Source organism: Protomyctophum bolini (genome assembly GCF_963924005.1).
Source record: "Protomyctophum bolini genome assembly, chromosome: 4".
Taxonomy (NCBI): Eukaryota; Metazoa; Chordata; class Actinopteri; order Myctophiformes; family Myctophidae; genus Protomyctophum; species Protomyctophum bolini.
The window spans coordinates 17,679,124-17,691,204 of record NC_137865.1 but is presented as its reverse complement, the minus strand read 5'-3'; the positions used below and the strand labels follow the sequence as shown (position 1 = coordinate 17,691,204).

The 12,081-nt window shown below is 41.5% G+C and overlaps 1 protein-coding gene across 2 annotated transcripts in view; it reads left to right on the top strand.

Annotated features, from left to right (window-relative positions):
• tmem117 (transmembrane protein 117) overlaps nucleotides 1-11,763 on the top strand; it is a 92,252-nt gene extending 80,489 nt beyond the window's left edge. For both annotated transcript variants that reach the window (XM_080762419.1, XM_080762418.1), the window contains 3 exons: nucleotides 1,872-2,001; nucleotides 5,975-6,275; nucleotides 6,808-11,763. In XM_080762419.1, the coding sequence (XP_080618545.1) occupies nucleotides 1,872-2,001; nucleotides 5,975-6,275; nucleotides 6,808-7,207 (831 nt within the window). In that variant the 3' untranslated portion in view covers nucleotides 7,208-11,763. The remainder of the gene's footprint in view (nucleotides 1-1,871; nucleotides 2,002-5,974; nucleotides 6,276-6,807) is intronic.
• The last annotated feature ends 318 nt before the right edge of the window (nucleotides 11,764-12,081 follow it).

Genomic DNA, 12,081 nt, shown 5'->3' with positions numbered 1-12,081 from the left:
GTATAGGACTCAAATGCAGAACGACCAGGCCAGGCAGAGAAGTGACTGTTCAAGAGGTTTCATTCTCAAAAACCCACATGGAAAAATCACAAGGAATAATATACTTGGAACAACTGGGAAAATAACTAGGACTAGGCAATAACTAGAAATACACAAGGAACTGACCACATCATATGACGCCGAACTGACAAGGAACTGAAAACACTGGGGCATATATATAGACAAGACTAACTACACACAGGTGAACAGAAACACACAATCAACTCTGGGATAGGCTAACAGGCAACAGAACGCAGGTAGCTAGAGTTATACTAATACAGGGAGGTGAGACAAGGCAGGTGACAGCAAACAAGGCAGACAGGACATCACAGCTAGAACACTACTACAAAATAAGGTACAGAACACAAATACAAGTAATAAGTCCAAGAACAAAGGAGCGTACCATGACAAGGGGTGCCCAAAAGGTAGATTGGGATCTACCAGTAGATCACAAAGGCTGTGCAGGTAGACTACATGACATATGCCCTAAATATGCGACTTGAATTAAGGTGACTTGATTAATTGACATCAAGAAGGGCCTGTCAGCTCACTTCAGAGCTTTAACACTTTGTTTTCAAGTGTGTTAGGTGCAAACGTCAGTAGCATGTCCTTTCAAACGGGCATCGATTAACACAGACGTTGTCGCCTGGATCAACGACAGGTCTGCTCAAGAGGGGTGCGACAACGCAACCTACCAATCAAAATGTTCCCCTTTATTTCCCATTCCAAGCGTGTTTGGAACACATATTCCCAAGCCCCCTTGGGTAAATTTTCAAAGTATTTTACTATTTTCAGCAATGTGATTTGTTGTTTTGGGGTTGGTAGATATTGTCAAGCTTGTCACTTTAAAAGTAGTACTCAAGTCAAAAAGGTGTGTGCATCCCATTGTAGTGGGGAAGTCCCCGCTTCGTCTCTCTCTCTCTCAGCTAAGGGGTCCTTGTATTGGCCTAATAAATGTTGAAGGCCCCTGCTCTATAGCATTGAGTACTATCAGAATATAGAGCTATTTAACACTTATTTCAACCAATGAAAATCACACATCCTCCCTTTAAGGCTAACCGCTTATCCATAGTCGGGTCGCGGGGGCAACAGCTCCACCAGAGTGTTCCAGACTTCCCTCTCCGCAGAGCAACATTAGTCCCTAAGACGTTCCAAGGCCAGTTAGTCGATGTGTTTCCTCCCACTGCGCCTTGGTCTGCCCCGGGGTCTCCTCCCAGTGGGATGTGTCTCGAGGACGTCCCTATAGGGAGACGCCCGGGAGGCATCCTAACCAGATGCCCCGAACCACCAAAGCTGGCTCCTTTCCAGGCGAAGAAGCAGCGACTCTACTCCGAGTCTCTCTCATGTCACTGAACTTATCACCCTATCTCTAAGGGAAATGCGAGCCACCCACTGAAGAAAACTCATTTCGGCCGCTTGTATTCGCGACCTTATGTGGGTTTATGCGAGTTCACCGTCAGTTCAGTGTTCACCCCCGCAATGAAAACATCCTTTTGGCATCATGCACACTGCACGGTATACTGCGTGTTTATCCTGGACAATTTGCATTTCTCTATCTGTTCTGTCCTTAAGTTGAAAGTAGTTGTGGTGCATTTCATTAGCTAGATTGTGTGTGTGTGTGTGTGTATATGTGTGTGTGTGTGTGTGTGTGTGTGTGTGTGTGTGTGTGTGTGCGTGCGCGTGTTTATCTATCTGTTCTGTCCTTAAGTTGAAAGTAGTTGTGGTGCATTTAATTAGCTAGATTGTGCTGTGTGTGTGTGTGTGTGTGTGTGTGTGTGTGTGTGTGTGTGTGTGTGTGTGTGTGTGTGTGTGTGTGTGTGTGTCTCCATCAGGACTGGGAGTTTCCCCACTTCATGGGGGACCTGGATGTGAACCTGCCAGGAATGTCCACAACACAGTTCAAGTTCAGGCTTCCTGTCTGCAAGCGCATCTTTAAAGAGGAGTACCACATTCACATCACAGGTATGATCACACACAGCCTACTGTATATGGAGCATTCATACTGTATAAGTGTATATGATCACACACAGCCTATTTGGAGCATAAACATTTCACTAATGCCACCAAGCAATAGTCCCTTGAAACACTCTCCTATAATGTACAATCTTGTACAATATATTTGGTTATAGTTATTAAAATAACTGATACATACGGTTATAGTTATTACCATATAGAGTTCACTACGACTCAGACATAACCATATATAGTTAATGTGCCTAGTGAAACTGCCATTTTCTAAATGTCTTAAGAGTTAGATTTTTTTTTTGGGGGGGGGGGGGGGGGGGGGAGAGAGAGAGAGAGAGAAATGTGCGTGTCATCACTTGAAACACATAATACTCCGCTTTCCCATTTAAAACCATTACCCAGGTTCTCTTCCATTTGGTTCTGAGCTGTGCACACGGCACGTCACTCCCATCGAGTGAAGGAGCTAAACAATGCTCCTGCTGCTGCTAAATGTTAAACCGGTCAAACGCTCACCGATTCAAACCGCAGGGGTTGTTAACTCTAGTGCACTGCATAGCCAATTAGCCATTAAGTATTATGGAGACGGCTCCCTGCGCAACGTGATTGGTTTAAGTAAGAGCATATTAACAGCATGTCTCTGGGAGAGACGGGAGGGAGAGGTATACTGTATGTTGTCGTCACTGTTGGGCAGAGAAACCTCGTATGTCCAAAAGCATTTACTTTTCAGGAAATTGAGGAAAAATCCATACAGAAATGCAGTGTTGTTTTTGGCAGCAATTTTGGATTTTAGATAGTCTTTTGAATAGTTTTCCTTTAGTTTTAGTCACATTTTAGTCACCAGGATTGTCTTAGTGTTAGTCTAGTTTTACTCGACTAAAATGTATTTTGTCCGGCCTTGATGCCGTCGTAATGACTGATTTTACACTTACTGAAAATAGCGATCTACAAGCTCACAACACGTAGCAGCGCAACCATTTCATGGTTTGGGATTTTATTTAAAGTCGACGAAATCAACACTGCAGAAATGTAAACAGCTCGTGGTACAGTCAGACATTAACAAATCTACTACCAGATAGATGTATTTCACCCCATGTATTTCGCCCCATGTTCATCCCTGACCATATACAGTATGTCTTTTCAGAGCTAGCTTTCATTTTGAAGACCAAAAACTCACGGGCAGTGAACTGGATATAAAAACCTGCTGTCCCGCGAATCGACGTTCATTATTTAATTCACCAAAAACAAATTTTGTAACCGCAACCTGGCAAGGTCTTCTTCAGGGAAGGATCAGGCCAATTTTGAAAGAAACCAGTGTTATGCATCCTTTAAAGGACAATTTCGGACAATTTCGGCTTTCTTACCTTTATTTGTAGTTGTTATGTCCCCACTAAAGAGGTCCAGGTGTTATTTTGTGCAAAAGTGCATTATTGGCTATTTCCCCTACGATAAGCCCTCAATGGAGTGTTGGGTTTTAGTGCTAATTCGCTTATTTCCAAATAACAAAATCAAAATAACACCTTGGACCTCTTTGGTGGGGCTACAAATAAAAGGTAAGAAAGCCTTCTAGTCTGAAATTCTCTTAATGGCTTTTGCTTGATTTAGCCATTCTATACTTTTATGTGATGGTCTTATACGTTAAAGTATGGCATACATTTACCCAACCGAATACGATACGATACAACTTGCACTGACATTTGTTTTGCGTCCATGACGTCACCGTTCAAGAAACAGACAAGACATAGACATACATTACAAAATGGTAGACATTACAGGAGACGTATGACAGAAAACAATCAGGAACGAGAAAGTTCGAGAACATATCCACTGGTTTAACGATTTTGGTTTAGAAGCAAGACAGACTGATGTACAAACGTATGTGTAATGTTTGAAAATATGGAGTTACAAGTTTTGCAGCGATGATGTATTGTACAGCCTGGCTGCTCTCTGCCTTTGCTATCAGTCACCCGGCAGAGATGAGCTGTGTGATGGAAATGTAGTGATCTCATTAAGATAGAAGATAGAAGAGTCTCTGCACCTCCGGATGGGTCTATTCACTCTATTGGTGCTTAATATGTGAGTGAGCCCAAAGTCAATGTCATGCAGCAATACCTGATGAATTAATGAATGAATATATGAATGAGTGTGGTGAATATCTTGTCTTGGCTCTGCTCATACATCTCATTGGGACTATTAGCCCATTCTGGGCGTCCGGGAACCCCTTTTGGTGTCTTAACCATTATTTTAAACAGATCTACAAGCTTGTAGATCTGCTATTTTTGAAAAATCGTGAAAATGTGTCGCAAATTTGGAATATATATTCTTTCAGAGCGAACATTTTTAACTCAAATCTTTGCTTCTGGAACAACATATTTTCAGATTGGGGTCGGAGGCCAAATGCATATAATTTTTGCGTTCCTTGATATGAAATATTGAGCACCACTGAGATAAAAACATAGCTATTTCAGAAAACTGTCATGATTTATAAGACATTTTTCTCAATTCGATGTCAGGCCTAAATGGGTTAGGCTAGTTCATGCATCAGTCTACGACATACATTACCGGCTTGTTGAATAGGGACAAGGCTTTCTATACATGTTTTGCATGCCGCTTATTAAACAGGCATTTTTGCATAACACGCTGCTTTACGTTTTGTCCTAAAAAAGGTCCTTTCAGAAGGCCAGCGCGACTGACCTGGCTAGGAATTCGTTTTCAATGATAGGCCTAGGTTTTTTTGTAGGAGGAGGGGGGGGGGGGGGGGTTTGAGGCTTTAACCTTTGCTTTTATGAAATAAATAGGCTATCTGAGACCATTAGGGTTTATGAAAGACCCTTCTACAACCAGATCTTATTTTAATGATGTTTGGGAGACAAGAAACACTTTCCTGGGGTTTTTATGTGGGCAATATGTGTTTTTAGATATTTTAGTATTTCAAAGTGTCCATGATCTCATGGACACTGGGCTCACTTCCTTCCTGGACTACAATTCTCATAATGCTTTGGTGCACTGCTCCTCCTTGTAGATAGGGGGAGGGCTGTCTTACTGAGACAACATGTAGTCCAGTAAATAAGTGAGCCCAGTGTCCATGACATCATGGACACTTTGCAATACTAAAATATATAAAACATACAGTACATATTACCCACATAAAAACCCAGGGAAAGTGTTTGTCTCCCAGAACATAATTAAAATAAGATCTGGTTGCAAAAGGGGTGAAGTGTCCCTTCAAACCAAATAAAGAGATTTTATACTTCTCATTACAGTGAATATTTAGGATGTATTCATTCCATGAGAAAGTATCTTATAAGTGTGGGGAACGCTTCCTGATAGCTTGAGTTTCTGAAGTTCTACACAGCAAATACAGCATTTATACTGTACATGGATGCATTGGTTTCCCCCCTCTTCACAACGTCCTTGTCAGCTGTCGCCACCCATCTCCTAGGCAACCAGTGTCCCTGCGACCTCACTATACAGTAAACAACACATGGTCACCCTGCCATCTTATCTACGGAAACTATATGGAAACTAAATTAAAACTAAGCTATGATGACTAAAACTAAAGACTAAGACTAAATATACTGACAATTTCGTCAACAAATAAAAACTAGACTAAATGTTAGGGAGGGACTAGTGGACAAGAGATCCAGTATAAGTCATTTTACAATTCGTTGCATGCTGAAAATAGCCAATCTAAGAGCTCACAACACGTCGCAGTGCGACGCGTTGTAAATCAGCTATTTTCATAAAATACTCCTTACGACGGCATCAAGGCCCGCCAAAACACATTTTAGTCGACTAAATCAACTGTAGATTTAGTCGACTAAAACTAGACTAACACTAAAACATTCCAGGTGACTAAAATGTAACTAAAACTAAATGAAAACTATTCAAGGGACTATGACTAAAAACTAAAACTAAAAATCTGCTGCCAAAAAACAACAGTGCTCCAATCCCTCCCCCACTCACTACACAGGCAAGTGGTTCAACTACGGCATCATCTTCCTGGTGCTGATCCTGGACCTGAACATGTGGAAGAACCAGATCTTCTACAAGCCCTACGAGTACGGCCAGTATGTGGGGCCCGGCGACCGCATCTTCACCGTGGAGTACCCCGAGACGCTGACCAGCTTCAACCGCAGCACGCTGACCTACGAGTGGCGCTCGGAGGCGCTGGACCCCGTCACCAACCGCTCCTACGTGGAGCGAGACATGTTCCTCCACAGCCGATACCTGGGCCACAGCCTGGACGTCAAGTGCCTGGCGTTCATCCCCAGGTTGGATTATTATTATTATAAAATAAAATAAAATGTAACCCATTTTTTTCACCCCTGTGTCAATTACCTAATGTGATCCTGGGCTCTAGACACCCAGCTCCGCCAACCTGGGGAGAGAAACGGACTTGAACTCATGCTTCATGCATGAGTGTCCATTGTCCAAGTTGCTCCTTTAGTTTCCTTTCGTAAATTTGTTCAGTGGTGTGCAGTGAAGATAACTAACATACAGACACGATACACCCGACTTCACTATAAAAACACTAACACATAATAAAACTCTACTACAGTACTTAAAAGCATAATAGCTCACAACATGGTGCCTCGCATTGTCATTGTAGATCAGCTATTTCAGCTATTTTTAAGACAAATATCTGGTACTGACAAAGACTAAAACTAAGGAAATCAATTATTTTAGTTTAGTTAAACGCTATAGAGTTTCATTTCATTAAAATGTGTGTGGGGAGAAATTAAATGACCCCAACAACTAAATTGTTAGTTTTAGTCATAATAACCCAGATCATTTCATCCCCAGCTTGGCGATGTTTGGCCTCTTCGGCTTCTTCATCTGGCTGCTCGGGCGCTTCCAGAAGTGCGAGACCTTCCCGGAGAGCCAGGACAAGACGTACGAGAGGATAAAGCGCAAGTCGCCGTCGGACTACAGCAGCAAGGAGATGGGCGGCGTGACGCCCACGGAGGTCCACCTGTCCATGAGCGAGACGCTGAGGCGGGCGGCCACGCCTATGCTCCTCTCGGTGGACGGCGCTCACTTCGGCATGACGCCCTTGACTAACTCCACGTCCTCCGTGTCCATGGAGACATCGGAGAACCAGAACACGCAGAACACGCACACGAGCGGCGTCACGATCAACGGCGAGATGCAGGGTGAGCCGGCCGTCTCTTTCGACGTCCACAAAACCTCGCCGACGCCATAGAAACAACGAAGTTTGGTCGGTGGTTCTAAAACATTTTGATGGTGGGAGACTGAAAGATTTTCAAACGAGGGCATGTCCGTTTTCTGTATCAAGGTTGAACATTGTAATTTTGAGGTCTTGAGGAATCATTTTTCACTAGAACGGAGTTAAGCATCGCAAGAGAACCCTCTGCTTCTGTCTGTCAGTGAAGAACAACAGGTCTCTAAATTACAATAACATGTAGATTTTTGTACGTTTGGACCACAAAACATTAGACAGCTTTAGACAGCATCTTGGTGCTTGCTAGAGTACATGTTTTCGTAAATCTATTTTCATGTTGTTAAACTACATTTGGTGCCTACTCCAGGTGATGTGGATTTTATCGTTTCACAACACTGTTACAGCAAAATGTGTGCCTTGATATTTGGTGTGTTCACTTACTGATGGACGCATACTATGACGGTATGTAGGCAGAAACTTTTAAGATGTCCCAGATGTTATGTATGCTCAGACTATTGGATACAGTATGTCCTCTTTTTGCATGGACAATGGTTACCTCATCAGATCCACTTTGATTCATTTCTTGTCTCTCCCCGTCTTTTTACCCCCTCATACGGTCTGCATTTATTTAAACAGCTTTATCCAAATTGTTTTAAAATGTGCATTACATTAAACCAGTGCTTCTTACATTTTTATATCAAGGAACCCCAACAGAACATGCATTTGACCCCCATAAGAGAAGATTTGTGTTAATGTTTCAAAACTATTCAAGACATTTCAAAAACTTAAATAATTTAGATACATTTTTGAAAATAAGCTCAACAAGCTTACAGCAGATTGTGAGCTTGTAGATCCGAGATTGGCTGTTTTCAAATGCATATAGGTTTAAATTGGGTAACCTGATGTTGATGCTTTAATAACACATTTTGCTGGGGACCCTGTGGAACCCCCTCAAGCACCACCTGGCAGTCCTCGGACCTCACTTTGAGAACAATTGCATTAACGCGTTCACACACAGATGGCGGAGGCAGCCATCCAAGGTACTGCACCACCCTCATCGGGAGAAGATCAGTGTCTTGCTCAAAGGCACTTCGACACGCAGGCAGGAGGAGGAGCCAGGGATTGAACCACGAACATTTCCAACATGGCCGCTCTACTGTACCTCCTCCTGCGCCACTGCCTCCCCGCCACCCCCCCCCCCCCACACACACACACACACACACACACACACACACACACACACACACACACACACGCATCCTCATTTCATGTTGAAATGACATGATTATGATTATGAACAGTGACACACATTAATGGTCTGTTCATCTCCCCGCTAAGATTATCAATTTGCAGGCTAATAAACCAAGCCAGCTGAGATCAAACAACAAACCAACAAGTCACTTTTGTGATTGCTTATGTGGCTGAATGCACCTGCGCTTGAATACCAATGAGGTCTGAAAAGGTAGTTTTGCCCTTGGCATAAATTTCCCATTTTCCAACGTTCAAAAGGGAGTTCTGCACCAAAAAATAAAGCTTGAGTTCCCACACAGCCTGAAAGAAACATGACTTTTAAATGCAGGTGTTTTCAAAAGGAATATGGTTTTGACCGTGACAGCTGCACGTCACCTGACCATTTGTTTCCTCCTTTTTTTTATTCTTACAGATGAGCGAACTGCAGCAGCACTATCAATTTCCCCCAATTTGAAATCTAAATATTTATAAGCAAGCATAACAATATTGCATGCTGACACATAACCATATGGTATGCCATAATATAATCTATAATATATTCCTAGAAATGTTTCTTTTTCCGCCCAGATAAAAGTATGAAGGCTGCAAAAATGTATGGACACAGTGGACGTAGGGCTGGGCAATACAACCATGTGGAAGGTGCTAGTTTCGATGAACTCAGATCAATTAAATTTAATGAAAAGTTTTCTACACTCTTTTTAAACTGACCTCATAGTTCTCTGACAAAGTCTGTACTGTATATGTTACGCTTGGGGGCGCAATATTTAATCACTAATTGATTTTAATAACTGATACAACTATTTATCGACTTTAATAAAGTCATTGATTTTCATTTATAGTGAAAATAGCCAATTGCAGATAGGCTATTTGCACTATTTGTGCCACCACTGTACAATATAATAATGTAATAGGGCTTGAGTGGTTAATCAGACTAATAGTTATTCAATTATTTTGTGTCAATTAGTTGACAAAATTACATTTAAAATCCCCCCAAAATTGCTTCTTGATTATTCGATTAATCGACGAAAGCAAGGTGAGAGTTTCTAAACGTCGGATTTGATACATTTCCGGTTAATTACCCAGCCCTACGATGGAGAATAAGGGGCTATTATGCGTGAAAACACAATAATAACAACAGTTACAGTATGTATTTGTTTCTTCAACCTAACTTGTGACACTTGATTTAAACCGAAAATGTGTGCTGTGTTAGTTTTCTGTTCTGCAATAGTCACTCAACTCTGGAGGATAACCTTGTAAGTGTGTAAGTGTGTGTGTGTGTGTGTGTGTGTGTGTGTGTGTGTGTGTGTGTGTGTGTGTGTGTGTGCACACTGTATGTGCGTGGTACTGTATATGCATGTTTGTGTGTATACCGTCTGTGTTTGCGCATTAAAGTGTGTGTGGACAGATATTTGAATGTGCTTTTGTGCACATAGTTGATATACTGTAATTAATCAGTGATATTTTCTACTACCGTATGCTTGCGCACATTTACTGTGCATGCATGTGCGTGTGTGTGTGTGTGTGTGTGTGTGTGTGTGTTCATTACTCCGTTTTCTCTGTGCACATACCATAATTATGGTATGTTTAAATATCGCATCCCTATTCTGGCCTGGGGAGAACATACTGCGAGAACAGCAAATGTAGCAGGCCAAGTATAGAGCCCTGGGGAACCCCGGTGGTCAATGGAGTATAGCTTTTGCATGGATTAAAGTCACCATGACTGACACGTGTATTAGAATGGGTCATAAAACGCTATAAATGGTGTCGGCTATTTCATAGAAGCAAACGTCAAAGCCTCAATCTGCAATTTCTTGAACCGACTGGCTGTCTGTAGAACAGCAACACCACCTAACATTTACTAATGTCCAAAACATTGACTTTTCTGGATTCAAATTCAAAAGTAGCAGATTTGAGCTTGCGGATTTGCCACTTTTGATACTCTTATGTGATGCCGTAGTATGACGGAAAAACACAAACAGTTGGAATTTGGAGATAAGAGGTTTCTGCCCTACCTACAGCAACGATATGAATAGTTTATAGGAAACACACCACTAGTAGTCCGGCAGTCGACAGGCTTCTTTTGTTTAAAGTGGGAAATTTGGTATGGTAGTCTTTTTTATTGGCCTAAAATATTGTCTATATACATACATGAAACCACTTGCTCACCGGCTGTTAGTATTGGGCAATCTTTTTTATAGGGGTTTCTTGTGACCCTACCATTAATGGCAGGCAAAAATGTCAAATTTTCCTTTTGCTTCAAGTAGCACGTGACATGTTAAACTAGGGGTTTTTCATGATTCTGAATCCAGGGGGAAAGAATACATTTACAGTATAGTGAAAATAGCTGATCTACAAGCACACAATGCATCTTATCGCAACACATTGTGAGCTTGTAGAACCGCTATTTTCACAGACAAGTATAACATATTTAAGTGGTTAAATGATCTGTTTGGTGTATAAAATATATACTGAAACTGAATATAGCTGTTGTCGGGCAGAAACCTATAGCATCTCCAAGTTATTTGTTCCTCAAATGAATGCCTTACTTAAGTTACTTAATCACACACACAATAAGTGAAAATAACAGATCTACAAACACACAATAGCTTGTAATTTTTAAATTGAAAACAGTTTTGGACATACAAAGTTTTGACCCAACAGTGAATTAGATTGTCCATTGAGCCCTAAACCTTTCGTAAACAGTCTCGGTGAAGGACAGACTGGCATGTGGTGGTGGTGATATTATTATTATTATTATTATTGTTATTTTTTTTATTGTAATGTATGGGTTAAAAGAAAAGAATGTCACTATACCTGCTGGTGTCCATGTATGATGTTTTATATTATTGTATTGAAATACTAACAAATAATTTGTCATCCGTCTGTGTGTTTGCATTTATTATTTTATTTATTTATTTTCATATCAAATCAGAAGGATATCTTTCATATTTGCTTAGTATTCTACACTTCAGTGGCTCTCAACCGTCTCTGGATCAGGGCCTCTCACATCTTAAAAATGTCCGCGGCCCACCCATCTCTCAAGTGGACAGATGGGTGGGCCATATGCATTTTACCAGAGCCTGTTTGCTTTAATAATCAATCAAACATTTTGTGTTCCAGCTTGGATCAATGGAACTATAGTAACTATTTTGCAACATCACAATGAAAACTCGCTTTCCGAGGTTTTAAAGAAAAACATTGGCTACACTTCACGGCCCAACCAGCGGTCCCTGGGCCCGGCCGGCCCACAGGTTGAGAATCACTGTACACTATACTGTATGATGTGTGTCTGTTGAGGAATCATGTGTTACCAATAAATCTATACATTTGCTACTGGACAGCACTTGTGTTTATTTTTTTATGCTGCTCATCCTGCTATGTAAAGTTGTAGCTTTACATTTTCCAATACTAAGGGACACAGTTGCCAAGCAACACTAGCACAGGTCAACTTCTTGCAGCTGCTGACCCAATTAATATGGACGATATGAAATAATGATGCTATCTGATTCTGCACACAAGGACACTTCAATATCTCTCAGCCTCACATTACAATGCCTTCCGCTCAACGCTGCTTGGTCCCCTGTTTGATATCTATACCGATGAGGAGCGCGCGCACAAACACACACACACACACACACACACGC